Source organism: Colletes gigas, unplaced genomic scaffold, assembly GCF_013123115.1.
Source record: "Colletes gigas isolate AHSC1104 unplaced genomic scaffold, ASM1312311v1 Colletes_gigas_Sc00017, whole genome shotgun sequence".
Taxonomy (NCBI): domain Eukaryota; kingdom Metazoa; phylum Arthropoda; class Insecta; order Hymenoptera; family Colletidae; genus Colletes; species Colletes gigas.
Window position 1 is genome coordinate 5,481,327 of NW_025106646.1, and position 17,875 is coordinate 5,499,201.

The 17,875-nt window shown below is 35.9% G+C and overlaps 1 protein-coding gene across 2 annotated transcripts; it reads right to left on the bottom strand.

Moving 5' to 3' along the window:
• Positions 1-622: 622 nt before the first annotated feature.
• LOC122400333 (poly(A)-specific ribonuclease PARN-like) lies at positions 623-16,186 on the bottom strand. 2 transcript variants are annotated; one of them, XM_043401732.1, is made up of 12 exons: positions 16,052-16,186; positions 15,282-15,495; positions 14,846-15,121; positions 14,497-14,779; positions 14,310-14,431; positions 14,014-14,240; positions 13,869-13,938; positions 13,725-13,780; positions 13,555-13,641; positions 13,262-13,454; positions 2,039-2,127; positions 623-1,395 (listed from the first exon to the last, which is right to left on the bottom strand). In XM_043401732.1, the coding sequence occupies exons 1-12, from the start codon at positions 16,068-16,070 to the stop codon at positions 1,301-1,303; spliced, it is 1,731 nt and encodes a 576-aa protein (XP_043257667.1). In that variant the 5' UTR covers positions 16,071-16,186; the 3' UTR covers positions 623-1,300. The 2 variants fall into 2 exon arrangements, with proteins under 2 accessions (XP_043257667.1, XP_043257668.1); XM_043401733.1 differs by lacking the exons at positions 623-1,395; positions 2,039-2,127 and adding an exon at positions 12,595-13,077.
• Between the last annotated feature and the right edge of the window lie 1,689 nt (positions 16,187-17,875).

Below are 17,875 nucleotides of genomic sequence, written 5' to 3' on the forward strand. Positions count from 1 at the left end.
AAACGTAAACACAACAGGCAGTAACTTGTCGAATCAAAAAAACTTTTGACTGCTTCGAGGAAAGCCAGGCCAAATTCGCTGGCAGTAAATACCTTTCCGTTTTTTCTTCAGAATCACGAACCTTTCAACGGCCACGATAATTTATTTGCGCCAAACAGCGTGTGTCACGTAACTGCGTCGCCTGAATTTTCTTGTAAACTATTTGTCGTATAAATTTTACAGTACGAGATCATTAATGTTCCTTTATATGTATAAAACTGCATATTTCTTTAATACAAATTGAATCGTTTATAACAAATACATATTTTATTGTTGAATGAATTGTACATTGTACGCAAGTTTTATTACGTTGTAAATCCTAAATTATTATTATAATAGTATAGATTTATTTATAAAACATGTATATATCTTAAACCCTTGAAAATTATGCTGAAAATAAAAAATGTTATATTAAAGAATTTTTGAAAATTGAATCTTGAAGTATTGAAGGAGGTAACCTAATTTTAAAGTTTATTTTATAATTACACATGTCGTGTAATTATGTGTTACGTCGACAGGAAGACGGATGGATCTAGAAATGTGTAAAAAATGAAATCACAATGCGTAGCAGCAGATTATTTTATTGTATCAATCTGTTGTTTGTCACGTTCAGTAACGGACTGTGTGGTCCATTATATAGGAAAAATATTTTGTAAGCGTGTATTTATATTCGTGAGAACTCACTTACATATTATAAGACGATCCTGTATCAGAACAAGATCGCTTTCTAAATTACAATATTTAACTACATCATTTAATAACAGCGTGAAACAATTGCCATTCTATGCATTCCTTAAAAAGTTTGATTTTTCTTACACAGATGTACAAGCCGTCTGAGAAGACGAAACTTATGTATTCAAACTTTTGAAATGTTTGAATTATCCATCGATTCCCTAAAAAGTCAACTGTTCGTAGGGAAATGATCGATAATAAAAATATTTTTAAATTTTGAACGCGTCCTTACTTTTTAAACGACAGTTGAACATAAATTTTAATTAAGTTCGTTTAACTAAATTTCGTAAATTTATCGAAAAACTAAATACAGTGAAAACACGATGCAAAATAATCAGTGCAATTGTAGCATTATCTAACTACGTTAGATTATTACTTCATTCTGTCATGTATACGTGGAAGAAAAGAAAATAAATTGCGTGAATATCCGTGTCGCTTTGAAAATCACGAAACAAGAAATTATATAATGAACAAAATGATGCCGACCTGTCTCGACATCCTCAACTTATTCACCATCGTTTTAGTCTAATTAACGCCAAGAGGCCACTTCGGCGAAGGCCTTCTTCATGTCCGATACTTGAGCAGTGTCAACGTCATTGTACTTCCGCTTTCGGCGCCGTTTCCCTGCGCGGATAACAAAAAATTGGTTTATTCGCAACGACATAACCCTTCGAATCTATTAGTTAACTCTAAATCCCTTACGTTTTCTGCAAACAAATAAAAATGATCAAAGGCAACCAAAATTACTTTCATGTCTCAAACTCGAAATTTTTCTAGCTAATTATTTCTTTTGCAAAAAAAAAATGCATCGGTATAATACAATCGATTGCACAAAATAGTAATATTTTTACTATATAAATCGCAAGTCTTGCTCATGAAAGAAAATGAGGTATCTTTGAGAGACAATTTACCTATTTTTCTCGATCTGTTTCTGTACTGATTTCTAATTGGAAAAATAGGGGTTCGTGTTGCGACAACCATCTTTTTTTGGTCAAAGGGTGTCATAATTCTGGTCATTTTCTTTTTGCTTTTCCGCGATTTACACAATCAAATTTTCGTAATCCTCAGAATGGTCGAAGCTTTTAGATTATTTATATTGTAATATTCGCGACTGAGCTAAGGTTATTTTTTGGTTCGCCATTTTGCGCGACCTTCGTTTGCTCGACGAACGACTCGACTACCTAGCAGGTCTTCGACACAGCTCTCGATCGTTCGTAAGGATTAGAAAAATCGGCAATAGACTCTGACGTTAATTCCAATTTGTTACCTGTGGCCACCTTCCACTCATCCTCGTTCTGCGTCTTCTTTGCGCCGTTCGTCGACACCGAGTTCTCCCCCGTTTCCACCGCGACATCTCTGAAAACAAAGAAAACAGTCAACCCTGTCTATCGCGGTAATTCTTGATCCAAGATCCGCGATTCTGCACACAAATATTTCAAATGTGAATCTTTTTTTTTCCTTTGGGTTTTAGGTTTTGGGTTTGGTTATTTTGGGGTAATTCTGTTAAATTTTATGGTACAATTGGGTTTCTTTCAGATAGTTCAAATACAGAACTTCTTCCAACCAACCCGAAACCTCAAAAGGAAAGATAGAATAATTCTATCAAGACTCAGAACCGGACACTCAAGGATTACTCGCCAAACGTGTATCTTCCAAGGATCGAAAACTATTATAATATCGATTTCAATTACGAGGAACCGAAACAGTGTTAGAAATAGTTTTATTTCGGATCCATTTCAATTATAATTATATCTATACTCCTCATATACACCTTTGAATTCTTTTAATTGTTAAAATAAATAAACTCATCGATCTCAAAATAAAAATTCGCTATTTGCCTAATAATTTTTTATGTTTTCTCATTTTTCCATTCTCGATACTCTAACACGATTTATCGGAATTGTTGCGAAATGGAGCACAACAGGACATTTGGTATTCGCGGTAAATATACGATGTGGAAATCGTAAACGGACATTGCCGGAAATAAATAACATGCATATTTGCGTACGCGTTCCGTGATCGTGCATGGAAACACGTTGATCACTTCCGTCGTGCATACGTACAACGTACGTTAACGGGAATTGATCGAACACGCGGGAATATGGACCAAAGTTTAAACTCTGAAAAATCCCATACAAGGCCCGGATACGGCTCGTTGAAAAAAAAAAAAAGAGATCAATTGCCTCTAGTCGTACACTATCGAGCGTAACAGTACGAAGAATTTATTCGGTGCACGTGTTGAAGCTTGCTGCGGAAATGTTGTTGGCCGTAGTCACAACTTATGAATATGCAGCATCACGTGCGTGCATGCAGAATGCACGTGTGTACATCGTCGTTAAGTATGGCTGATCAGTGCAAGAATGCCAGATACCCTTTCAGCGGGGAATTTTCTTTCGATGCGTGTCTTTCGTGAACATCAACCACTCCAACGAACCTAACAAGCCTCTAAAAGTTTCTTCGTATCTCGCGCGAAGAAAATCTTTCTCGATAAGGGCAAACTTTTTCAATACTAAACTCAAATATTTCCTTAAAAATGTACAAATCATCTCTTCAGTTTTCTTTTGGCACCTGATCGAGACTAATCTAAAAAAGATCGTTCGTTTCTGTGGAAGATGAGAAATTCATCCGAGTCTTCAACGGTAAAATCTTCGATTCTGAATCTTCTCAACCGGTTGGGGATGGTTTACAGCGGTATAACCAAATATCTTCTTAAAAATAACTAAGTTGTCAAAAATGTACAATACAAATTATCTCTTCGGTATCCTTTTGGTACCTGATCGAGACTAATCTAAGAAAGATCTCTCTTCGTTTCTGTGGCAGATGGGAGATCCATCCAAGTCTTAGACGTTAAAATCTTCGGTTCTGAATCTTCTCAACCAGTTGGAGATGGTTTGAAGCGGTGTAATGTCAGTTTCTCTGGGGTTTTCGTGCTCAGAAACATACTAGAAAATGAATGAGCAAATACACTGTTTGAAAACTAGGATAGGACTCAATTTTCCATAAGAGAAAACAGACTCAACCGCTTCTCCAGGTATTGACCTCAAAAGCAAACTTATGGGACAACCTAATAGATCCCGCAATTAGAGGGTCAATGCGCCATCAGCAGCGCGATTACTGTTCCAGAAATTCATTCAGGAATTCTCGGTGTGCATTGTCACGACACTGGCAGCAACTCTATAAGATACATGGGTTAGACTAGCCGGCAACACGGTATTAATGAGGCGCCCACGTGCCGACCAATTACTACGCTCGTAACTCTTGTCATTCCAAGGAATGGTAACTGCATCGAGCGACTCGAGCTTTTATTGCATCTTGTACGAAACCTTGAACTTCGTGTAGCGGATATGTACCTCCTCGTATCCCTGTAAACTTCCGCCAAGGCATTAAATGACGGGGAATTCGATGCGAGCGTGGCTCGAATTATTCCGAAAGTAGATATCCCTGAGCGTTCCTCGTCGAATAAACATTCGAGCAGCCATTTTTACACAGTGGCACGACAAACTGATAGAAAAATTCTTTCCACGACGAATCCCTTTCTTTCAAGGAAAAGATGTAATATTCCTGTTCAACAGAATTAAAGTTTGCTGTTAAAAATCGAAAAGTAGCTTTCGACTTTAACGAAACAATTTTGGATATTTCTTTGCCAAAATGGCGAAATAAGTGATATTTTTATTCCGTTGCTATCCTTTCAAATATAATATTCCTGCTTAATAAAATTCTAGTTTGCTGTTAAAAATTGAAGGGTAGCCTTCGACTTTAACGAAACAATTTTGGATATTTCTTTGCCAAAATGGCGAAATAAGTGATATTTTTATTCCGTTGCTATCCTTTCAGATGTAATATTCATGCTTAATAGAATTCTAGTTTGCTGTTAAAAATCGAAGGGTAGCTTTCGACTTTATCGAAACAATTTTGGATACGATCTTTTTCCAAGATGGCGAAATACGTGATATTTTTATTCCGTTGCTATATTTTTAGATCGTGGCCGTTCCTTCCTTGAAAAGCGTCTATAGAATTTAAAAGTTTCGTTTTAGAGGGATATCTGATAATATTATCAGACACCGAAGTAATGTTTACGGTCTGAAGAAGGTAAAGGTACCAGGAGATAGTAGATTTCCATGCATAATGCAAATACTTTGGAGCAAGCAGTATAGCGAACACAGCCGCTGTATCTGGATTATGCCTTCGGGATCGCGGCTATAATGAGTTTAACATGCTTCCGGTTTTCTTTTACTTGTTGCAGCTTCTTTTCTCCTTTCGATGCCTTTTTCCACCACGCGTACATTCGCTGCTTATTTTTAAATTTTAACACCCACATCACGAATAACTGTATTTTTTTTAAATATTGCATTTCCTATTTTACACGACGACAGACGTTTTAAAGCCAAGCAAATCACTTTGATCCCGTTAATTTTGCGAATATAAACAAATCCTGTTGTAAATAAGCAAATAAAAAGTTTTACCATTTGTCTTAAGTGGAAACTACGATCGATTGTGCTTCTTTTACTTGTTGCAGCTCCTTTTCTCCTTTCGATGCCTTTTTCCACCACGCGTACACTCGCTGCTTATTTTTTAATTTTAACACACACATCACGAATAACTGTATTTTTTTTAAATATTTCATTTCCTATTTTACACGACGGCAGACGTTTTAAAGGCAAACAAATCACTTTGATCTCTTTAATTTTACGAATTCAAACAAATCCTGTTGTAAATAAGCAAATAAAAAGTTTTACCATTTGTCTTAAGTGGAAACTACGATCGATTGTGCTTCTTTTATTTGTTGCAGCTCCTTTTCTCCTTTCGATGCCTTTTTCCACCACGCGTACACTCGCTGCTTATTTTTTAATTTTAACACCCACATCACGAATAACTGTATTTTTTTAAAATATTGCATTTCCTATTTTACACGACGACAGACGTTTTAAAGGCAAACAAATCACTCTGATCTCTTTAATTTTACGAATTAAAACAAATCCTGTTGTAGATAAGCAAATAAAAAGTTTTTGCGTTTCTCTTAAGTGGGAATTATAATCGACCGTACTTTAAGAAAATAAAAAAAGAAAAAATCATTTCTTTTTTCAAACTTCTAGCATAGGACACTCCCGTTAAGTATACAAGGTGTCTCAGTATTGATGGTACAACCGGAGAGGAGGTGATTCTACATAAAGAAACAAACTGAAAATAAAGAATAAAATTATATCATTTGAGATTTCGTTGTCCAGAAAATCAACTGTGAATATGCACACGCGCGCATTTAACTATGGCTTAGATAAATAAATTTCGATGCTGGCTTTTATTATGTTTTTTGTACTTCTGTACACTCATGTTGACATGATTTCCTAAGCACGTATCATAATTTTATTTGTTGTCCTAGTATGTTATTATCCTCAATTTTGACTTATCATGGTCCCCATATTTAACACTCTTTGATTTGTATCTATGGGGTCATGTTAAAACAAACGAGTATAAAAAGAATATTTTATGCACTCCTCGATTAAAAGCGAGAATCATTCGGGGAATTAAAGATACAGAATACATTAGAATCCATTAGTTCATGCAAATCTAATTTAGAGAATTGAATATGTAGCACAACGGGCAATTTTTAACAATTTTTGTATGAATTAAGTTAGTTTAATAAGTAAATTACATGCCTTATTTTCATTTCAATCTACTTTAAATCCATAAATAGAGGTAACACAGTACATCGTGTTGATACTAATAATATTGGTGCTATTTGTATCGAAATCAATTAACAATTGATTTTCTCGACAACGAAACCTTAAATGAAAAAATTTTACTCTTTACTTTCGATTTGTTTTTTCATCTAAAATCACGCTCTTTCCACGTGTACCGCCGATGCTGTGACACCCTGTATAATTTGAAACCCGTTGTGGTCGGTACGTTGATGCAAAAATGATGAAAATAATTTTGTACAATCGTTTCGCCCAGTCCGGTATTTAAAAGCATTCCGAATGCTTAAATGTAACTAAGCGGAACGTAATAAAATACAGAACGAAAGAAGTCTCTACCGAAATAACGTACGCTCGGCGCGAAAATTGCTTGGTAATAACGTGGCTATGGCGCCCGACGATATACAGCGCCATTATAAAATTTTTCTGCAATAAGCCATCCCGATTTATCGCGGGCGCGTTTGAATCTTAATCTTTTTCCAATTTGCTGGCGTTACGGAAGGCGATTGCCTCGATCGGTCGGATCCACCGTTGGTCGTTCCGAGCCGGGTAATTACGCGAATGGTCAGGCATGATAACCTGTTTCACGGTAATTAATATACACGTACGGGGCGAGACATTTCTTTTTTTTCCCGAATACGTCGTAATAAAACGCGCGTTGCACGGATATCAAAAATTTATTGGACACCGCCCGGGGGATATATGATTTCCGATTAATATCGCTTTCATTACCGAAAAATACAGAGTGTCGATGAAACAATAAACGTCAACGTTACGGTTGTCGCCGTTTCCACGTTAACGCGCCTCTTTCTACGCTCAACGTTCCACCCTTCGCGTACGATCTATATTAAATCCGCGTTGCGGATCGATCCGCTGAACGGTCGATCGACGTAATAAAAATGCTCGCGGGTTGCTACAATGTCCCGTATTATTCATGTTACTTCGCGGCGGCGGATAGAAATTTATTACGATCGGGGCCCCTCGACCCACTCCGACGCAGGTGAACCAGATGTCTAATAATCTCTTTAATAAATGATTCGGCATCACAATAAATAACATTTAATAAGCACGCTACGTGTGATTTCCTTAGAGTTTGTAAGGCGGTAAGTAACCTGGGCAGCCGGGGGTTAATGTACCTCTGACTGATATTAATAGCTTAATGTATAGCCGCGGTGATCTGCATCGTAAATCGTCATTACTTGCCGTGGTTTACTTCGATTCGCGGGGCTGTTCGTAGGAATCGCAAACGTTATTTACCCAGCCAGATATGCAAAGTGACCGGCTTCTTCGTCGCTGGTGTTATTTATTCAGCGACCGATAACAAATCCCGTTTGAAAAGTTTTAATTACGAGTAAGACCAAAGCCTAATGTACTCGAATACTTCTAACCTATCCACGCACACGCGTTGTAGATACCTTTCCCTTTAATTCTGCTGCAAACTAAATCTCAATGAATGGTATATTCTATCGTAAAACACGTATTTTTATACATAGAAATATATATAGAAATATGTACAAATTCTTTCAACCTAAAATGGTTTTCAAGTCTTCGGCCATTCTATACATTTGAAACGGAAAATGGAAATTCTTAATAAAAATGTGTTTGCTTATACCAGGTATTAGAATAAAAACAAAAAATCAATAATTACAGAAATTATTAGTTTCTTATATAGCCTGAACGTATTATTATTATTGTTAAATAACTTTTACAATTTTGATTATTCTGTAAAAATTGATTCTTAATAAAAATGTGTTTGCTTATAGCGAGTATCAGAATAAAAATAAAATCAATAGTTACAGAAATTATTTGTTTTCTATATAGCCTCAACGTATTATTATAACTTCTATAATTTTGATTATTCTGTATTTAAATGGATATTCTATAAAAATTGATTCTTAATAAAAATGTGTTTGCTTATAGCGGGTATTAGAAGAAAAACAAAAAATCAATAATTACAGACATTATTAGTTTTCTATATAGCCTGAACGTATTAATATAAATTCTACAATTTTGATTACTCTGTATTTAAAAAATTTGTGCATATTCTCCAAAAACAGTTTGAAATGTAAGCAGAAAAAATTCTACCGTAAAATGCCGCGCGGGAAGTCGTTAAAAAGCGAACGGTCGCGCAACGAACCTGTTTGCTAAGTGGCGGGGAGAGAGTTTGGTCACGAAGCGCGGGACTACTGTACGGCCTTGGGTTTTCTCGCGGACGCGGAAGGGAACTAAACGGGTACGCGCGGTAATAAGGAACTGGCGAACGCTGAAAATTAATAAAGGAACGGAGAGGATCGAAACGACCGTGGCGATAGGTGAGCACGGACGCGGCACGCGAACGGCTATCGTCGATAAATTACTGGGCCCGCGATGTTTCCGTGCGACATGAAAGGTCCGTTCGGTGGAAAAGAAGCGTCCCGCAGACGGGAAAGCAAACCTCGCGGCGAGGGCTTCGGATAAAAGTCGCGTGCGACACAGAAGCAGACCGCGACGGTGTTGGCGAGCGTTTGCCGAGTGATGCATTGGTACCGCCAAGTGATATATGCTTATGGGCCATGCGGGGTACTGGACACGCACACGCGAGGCCACGTAACAGATACACACGCGTGTCCAGCTACAGCGTGTTCATTATGTACTCCAACGAATCATAAAGCAAGCAAGGGAAGGGGGAAAAAAGATTAAAATCGCCTAAGAATTTTCCGGGGTTAGAATCTACGCGAATGCATGGGACTCTTCCAATCGATGTAGCTTACAGTGATAAGCAAATCACGCTTCATAGTATTTCCAAAAATATTAACATTGATTTAGATACGCAATATTCTATTACAACCAATAGCCAACGAAAGTCAACATTGTCTCTTCTAAGATCTTATAACGTTTGTTTGCCGAATGATGTTACCAAAATATATTGTGCTTGTTAAATTACGTTATTTACGAACCCCCTTTTTACTGCAGTTTGAAAATCCTCCCAAAGAGGCTGCCCACGAGTCTGCTCAAACTGATTCATAAAGCAAGCAAGGGAAGGGGAAAAAAGATTAAAATTGCCTGAGAATTTTCTGGGACTACAGTGATAAGCAAAACATGCTTCATACCATTTCCAAAAATATTAACATTGATTTAGATACGCAATATTCTATTACAACCAATAGCCAACGAAAGTCAACATTGTCTCTTCTAAGATCTTATAACGTTTGTTTACCGAATGATGTTACCAAAATATATTGTGTTTGTTAAATTACGTTATTTACGAACCGATAGCCACGCTTCTTCAAAAAGTGATTTTTTACCCCGAAAGATCGTATCCCCTTATTGCAATTTGAAAATCCTTCCGAAGAGGCTGTCCACGTGTCTGTTCAAACTGATTCATACGCGCGCATTTGCATTGCGGACGCGTCCCCGTGGAACGACACGACACGTTATACGAACCGTGTTGCATTATTCTAATCAAGACCCTAATACCGGCGTGCTTTTGCTTTTATTCGCACGTGGGCAATGCGGTTCGTTTGTACCCGTAATGAGCGCGATTGGGCGCGCCTCTACGTCGCCGCGATCCGATTCTACGGACGGTTTCGAACGATCTTTTCGTTCAAACAAACGACTCGAGCCGTTTTTCTTTATCTTTTTCCACCGATTATTCCACAGAGCTATAAATTGTAAATTAACCCTTTGACTTACTCGGATCAACTTCCATTCGTGGTGACACAAATTGAATTTACGAAATACACGAGTACAATTTAAACCATAGGCATTTACAAATTTTATAACTACAGATAACCCTCCTATAACACGGTAGATAGGTTCCTAGAAAATGCCGTGTTGTGTGAAACCGTGTTATATGAGACCCAGAGTCAGTATAAAAAGGGTAGTTACGTTCCGAAAATTTATTAAAAACAAATATTTTTTTTTAAATTCTACATAAGCTACTGAATTTTTATTAAAAAATATTATTTTAATTTAACGCGACCTTAATTTAACAAATTATAATTTGTTTACATTTTTCATGTAAAGCCACTATAGTTCATTGTTCCTTCGCGTCATTATTTTAAGGTAATTTAGTTTTTAAATATGTTAAGCAAAAATCATGTTATCCAGTGCTGTAGAAGTATAGTGTTGTACAAAGATTTTCGCAATTTTCTTATCGTATTAAAACGAAACCGTGTTGTAGGAGGGTTCTCGCAATTTATGAATCGTGTTATAGGATACAGTGTTGTAGGAGGGCTACCTGTACTTTCTTATGGAAATTTTTGAAATGCAAAGGTTATACATATAGTGTAATATTTTTCCATAAGTTCTATAAGATCGATCGAATAAAATAATTAGATTAGAAAGTAGAAAAATTAATTTTCAAGTTGAGACATCGAGGGAAATAAATTTGAATAGGATTTGTGAATTTTAACAAACTTACAAAATTAAGTATCGGAACAAATTTTAAATTATGCAGTTTGAAATAGTTTTCGTCCGGCAGTGAACGTGTTAACTCTTTGGGGACGCTGGGATTAAAAGTGTCCCGCCATTTTGATGCACCGTAATGCATGGTGGGACACTTTTAGTCCCAACTCGAAATATTGCAATAGCTGCATGCGCATAGGTTTATATTTCCTCTTATTTACGTGAAGCAGTTGGTAATATCTTTAACAAATGTTACAAATGTATTCACTTGTGTTGGCAACATTCAACATGCCAATACAGGTTTATTGCGGCAATCTTTTTTTATGTTTTTTATGTTTTTACATTATGTGATGCCTTTATTAATAAAAATATACCAATTTTGTTTAATTTAAAATGCAATAAAATTTCTATGCAACATGTGTCTATTTTATTAACTGAAATCCTGTGCCGCAAAGAGTTAAAGCGATTTCCGTTATTTCGTAAATGCGATCAAGGTCAAGGGGTTAAGTATGCGAAATATCGTTTTGTCTCGCGTTATTTGCGAGCGCTTCCGGCCAGGCTCGCACCGAGCGGAATCGGTTCTTCTTCGCGGCACCATTAATCAGCGCTTAGAAATCATTTTTCAGCGCCGGGTCGATTAATTTATCGATATCCGTCGGATCGATTCGTGATCGCTGGATCCGATAAGTCTCGCCGACAGCGGCAAGGAACTCTGATTTACCGGCGACTATCGGTGGTTCACGCTGACAAAAAAAAAAAAAAAAGAAGAAACGTTGAAGAAGAAGGAAGAAGGGAAGAATCGAGGGAGAGGAAGTAGGGTTAGGAAGGCAAGACATGCGTGTAACAAGCGTCGCGGGCATTAATTTAAAATGAGCTCTACGACCCTATGCAAATCGGTCGTGTACAGGAAATCCCAGGAAGCCGCCTTAAGAACGAAACGCTGCCCCTTCTTTCCTCTTCGGCGCGCTGCTTGAAATTATTATCGCGCGTAGGTCATTCCGCGAGCGCCGATAACGCGTTACTCTTCCCTCGTGGCTGCTACCTCTTCCACGGACCGTGAACCTGCACCCCGCGTCACCGATCTCTTCACCGCGTCCGTGAGCCTGGGGGATAAATTATGGCCTAGGTGGACCATTCTCGTCGCCTCGAGTAACCGTGAAGACGATTTCACGCTCCACCCGCTCTCGATAACCGCAAAGATTAATCGACGGCGAATTACGATCATCGAGTTAAAATTTACGAATACGATAAAACGTCCATTATCTCGACTAACGAGGAAATAAATACGAAGGAAATAAAATAATTTTGAAACAAATATCAGAAAGTTATTACTCAAACTTTTCTAAAATTTTAATAGTTTCACCATTCTTTTGCTTGCATTGTTCATAATGCAAATGGAAAATATAATTTTAATTATATGTTTAATTATATGTATCTAGTAGTTTTGTGACAAATACAGATTTTTGAGTATAAACAATATTAGCGTAGATCCTTCTAAACGCATCTAAAATTTCCTGTCAAAGACCTAAATATAAAACGTCCATTATCACAACTAACGAGGAAATAAAATAATTTTGAAACAAATATCTGAAAGTAATTACTCAATCTTTTCTAAAATTTTAATAGTTTCACCATTCTTTTGCTTGTATTATTCATAATGCAAATGGAAAGTGTAATTTTAAATATACGTTCGTATCTAATATTTTTATGGCAAATACAAATTTTTAAACAATATTGGCGTAGAACCTTCTAAACGCATCTAAAATTTCCTGTCAAAGACCTAAATATAAAGTACAAAAACGTTCTAAATATATTGCTCGAAACCTTAAATACATATGAATTTATTTATTATTTTGAACAGCCAAACAATTACCTACAATTATTGTTGAAATATGCATGAGAAGAAACAATAAGTCAATTAAACAAATACATGAGAAATAATGCAGAGATTGATGAATTGAATTCGCAGCATTATTATAACAATTTTCGATTAAAAAAGAACTGGATGATTATGGGTATTGTCTGCATAATGGTTTCCATTATGTTCTCAAAATTTCAAGAACAAGTGTATGATACTCAGGTACCCAAAATGGAAATCGAGATCGAACCAGGTGATTTTTCAATCGGATTTTGCAATTATTCTTTCAGATTTGTTTTGTTTTATGAAAACATTTACAAATCTGAAATAATGAGCGCAAAATCGGATTGAAAAATCAGACGCACAATCCTAGAAAAACGTGTTCGTTTTAACCTCAAAAGATGATACACGCGAAATGCGGTTGATTAAGCAATTTATTAACGATAAAACGTCCAATTCCAATTCCAGATAGAAAAAAAAAATGTAGAAATCTTGGATAGAAAGTACAATTACGATGTAAAATATAACTATGTATGTATTGTCGATTACTTACTCGGACGAAGATAACTTTCTTTTACGATCTCCCACATTGCAGTTTATCTCTAACGATGCTTGATGCTCGACATATTTTTGTAGCCTATACGTACTTGCTTTACATAGATTTTTTGCCACTGCGCTGGCTTGCTCACGACGATTTAATGCTACATACGCGGATGTGTCGGATAACCACGATACGTACACGCCTCCTGGAACAAAAATAGCACGAATTGCTTCTCGTACGAGCAAAGCTGGTACGTCGTATTTTCCAGAAAAGGACGAATAAAAAATTTGTTACGATATACTCACCAAATGGACTAAACAGTTGCGAAATATCGCTATATTTCCACTCTTTCGGGAATGTTATATGAAACACGTGATCTCTGCTAGGGTTTGCTAAACGTGAAAATGTTGTATTAGCAACATTGAATTATAAATCGTATTTGAAAATAGGAAGATTATAATATAAACGAACTTACGATCCTTTCCAACTAGGCTCACATAGGGATAATCTTTTAACCTTGCTATGAGAAGTCTAGAAGAAAAATCGTAAATTACACGTCGATAGTGAACAACATCGATAGCGAATATCGATAGTTAACATACAGTATATCGAAACTCACTTGTTGAGAAAGGGATTGAGAAGTTGTGAATTTGCAAGAACTATTGAAACCTCAGGCTTTTGTAAGGAACCTACGATAATATAAATTATAATAGAGTGAAAAATTTAGAATGTACACGCGGTTTACATAAAATATTCATACTAACCGAGATAATTGCACAATGCAATGAAACATATTCCGGTAATGTATGCGTCGTAACCCGCCTCGTGACATTTATCGGTCGTTGTGGAGTAACTTCTATCACCGATAGAATCCACATCCGGAATGTTAAATGGTGCTTGGCTAACCCTTTTTAGCAGTACGCTCAAATTCGACGATGGTACGTTTTCCTTGAATTGTTGTGATTGGCAAAGTACTTTGGTATCTAAAATTCTATTTACCACAAAAGAATTAAAAATCGTAGTTATTCAAGAAAAATAGTAAAAAATTTCTGTAGATTACCTAGGAAATAAACTATGAACGAGAGACTTAAATTCGAGATAACTCTCCGGTAAAGGTCCAAAAAACTTATGTATTATATGACAGAGATCTAGTAACATGTTGTGTCCAACTATTAATTTCCTCTGAAACAGAAATAGATTAACATTTTTTTCGTTCGATATAAAAAAGAAGCACCGACGGAACTTACAGATTCTGAAATTTTTTTCAAAAGTGCACTTAATCCGATTGCCTCTTTGATCTCTGTTATTTCTTTCTCTCTTCTCAATGTTTCCTTTTGTTCTTCTTCTTCTTTACTCCCCGATCTTTGTACTACGAGACTATATCCGGAACAATCGGATTTACTTTCGACCCTCAATTTGTTTGGCCATCTCACTTTTACTTCTTGATACACGAGTCGTCTAATAAAAGCATTACACTTATCTATCGTCAATTCTTCCGCTTCGGAAGCGATAAACTCGTCTATTCTTGAACTAAAACAATTCGTAATTATATTTTATATGACTTATTCCAATAAACAACATTAACCATTGTACTACCATATTTCTTCAATCTGAGGTCTATCATCGTCCATAATAGGTACCAATTCTGCCACTTCGTCCCTAGCTTTTTGCCTCTCTTCCAATCGCTTTAGCAACTTCTCCTCCTCGCTTGCCGTTAAGTAAGGAATACCAAACATGAAAAGTTTATTAAAATCGAAACCCTGCGTGGCCAAAAATGATATACACGAAGCCTGACACATGAACCTGCAGTCTGGAGCTGCGCGATTCAAGGGACGTGGAAAAATGTAAAAATTGTACGATCGCTGATTATACCTAAAACAACAGGACGGATGATTTACGAACAGTTAAATTTAGAGTGTAAAACCTGTGTTATCTATGCAATTCATTTACGATAATTGTTCAATATTTTTTCAATGTGTTGTTTAATTTAAACAATAGCAAAAAAATAAGAATAAATATGGAACAAACGTACTTTTGTGTTTCCGTATCAAATGTAAAAACAGACAGGCCAAGTTGTACAAGAAGAAAGTCCATGGATCCTGCTCTTAGTTTTGCATAATACTGGGCAGGTGTATCGAAAACCCCAGCATCAGGCCCTGAATTAAGTCCTGTGAATTCTCCATCGATTCCAAGAAACGAAGCAGTTTTCAAAATATCATCCAATTCTGTGAGGACCTCTTGAAAATCTGTGGAAAATTTCTAAACACTTATATGGTCAATTGGTTTATTGATAAGAATATAATAATTGAGTCTCAGAAAAACATTGTCTATCCAAACTATAAAAATTACTCCTTTGTGAAATGTTTACTTCAACAAACACAACACTTGCGAATATTTCTTTGAACTAGGGAAAAGACTACAACCATCAAGGAGACAAGTCGATAATTCTACTTTTATGAATTATCAAAAGATTTAGAAATTACAAAACGTTTGTAGGAAGTGTTTTGAAAACAGTCTGTGTAGTTACAAAGTATAGAAGATATATTGTCTTATTTGGAACAAAGTTCATTCAAAAGATAAAGAAGGAATAGTGTGAGCCAACCATGTAGGAAGAAGATTATAGATATTTTAATGTTTTCTCTCGTTTATCGGAGTTTCTGCATTCAAAGGGAGCAACGTGCGCGTACACAAAACCTCATCGTTGGGAATTGATCACAAAGAAAACGAAATATTATAAGCTCACGGTCATCACGATGTTGAATAGTATAACTTATACGACGGTAATTTTTTCCAATTACTCACTCTGGCGAGTCACTTCCATTTTTTAACCTTATACGTTGTTTATCCACACTCAACCTGTAGCAGACATTTTTGATTTTCTACCCGGAACTGTAATTAGACGCGAAAACTAACGGGACCCACCGATCCCTTACGATCTTTTCATGCCACCATATTTAATCAGTAGATTAGAGCAGAAACTTCATTGACAAAAATTGTTTAGCGATGGAGATGCCATCTATGATACATACGACATACCACAGCCGACTCTAAAACAAACCACATTGAAACGGAGAGTCCGATTTTGCACTAGATAGACAGAGACGCACAAATACTGCGTACTCTTTCTATCGAGTGCTAAATTAGACTCCCGAAATTTTATTGTTGTAAACAGATTAAATAACAGTCACAATAATAATTAAATTTTCTTAGAAGTTAATGTTAAAAATTATAATATGATAAAAATTTTGCGTGCCAAAAATTTTACCAAATATTTAATCTAAACATTAAGAATAAATAAAATTGTATGGCAATATAATTGTAGATAGTATTAATGTAAATAAATTATAACTATATAAATTACTAAAGAGTCAATTGAAACTAATTCGACATAATTTTTGGTTAAGTGTGTATAAATACTATCTATTATTTGTATCGCAAATATTATTTCATCAAAATCATTTCATTGATTGTTATAGAAACAATTTCATACCTTTAGAATATAAACATTCATTGTACACATATTTGTTAGACAAGAAAAACACATGAATTTCTTAAAATAAAATTAAATAACAAAAATTTATATAACGAAAAATAGGATCAGAATTACGTCCATTACAATACAGTAAAAACAGTCATGGATGATCTTGATTCATGTCTCTTCACTTCCCATGCGACTGTGCTTCGTAACCTGCTCTTATATATAAACAAGTGCATACTCACACGACAACTTGTGAGAATATAGAAGATTCACAGGTCCACCTAGCATCAAATTCTTGAATTAAATGTACGTGAATTACATTTGGTAGATAAAATATCAATCGCTTACAACATAGACTGTATCACCGAAGTATACGATGTCGTATACCTGGTCTGTGCTTTTATTCAAAGAATTTAGGGACTGTAAAAAACCTGCTTGCCATTTCAACGTTATTGATTTAGTATGGAATAAGAATTCAACGCCATTCACGGTGAGAAATAAAACTAACTATGCCGAAAGTACCTATTTGAAAGTGATTCAAATCTAAATCGATGCATATTCGACGAGTGTATCTGAATTTTTACAAGAACTTAATACACAATAAAATACTTTTGCGATTGTTACGGTAAATGAAATAGTTTCTGAAGGACGCAGGAAGAAGAACGCAGCCATTAGCTCATATTATTTGCTATGTAATTAATAATTATATTAATTACATAGTAAATAATAATCCCCGGGTCTCACCGCGTGGAGGTTGCTGCGAATGGATACCCACCCTAGCCTCGCCCCAACCACCCTTCCTTTGGCGAGGAATTCGAATACCTATCTAAGGGAGAAGCTATCGAAAAGTTAGAAATGAGCTACAAAAGGACAGTTCTTAAAAGAACTGCTCAATGAAGAGATGAAGAACCTAACAAAATGTCAATACATGTGAGATGATACACATGTTTTCTAAAAACGAAAATTGAAATGTGCAACTGCACGTACGAATTCTGACTGATGAAGAGATCAAAAACCTAACAAAATGTTGATACATGTGAGATAATTCAGCACATGTTTTCTAGAAATGAAATTGGAATGTGCAACTGCACGTACGAATCCTGATTACTAAAGTACCAATATGTACTTTATTATTAATTGTTCCTTCT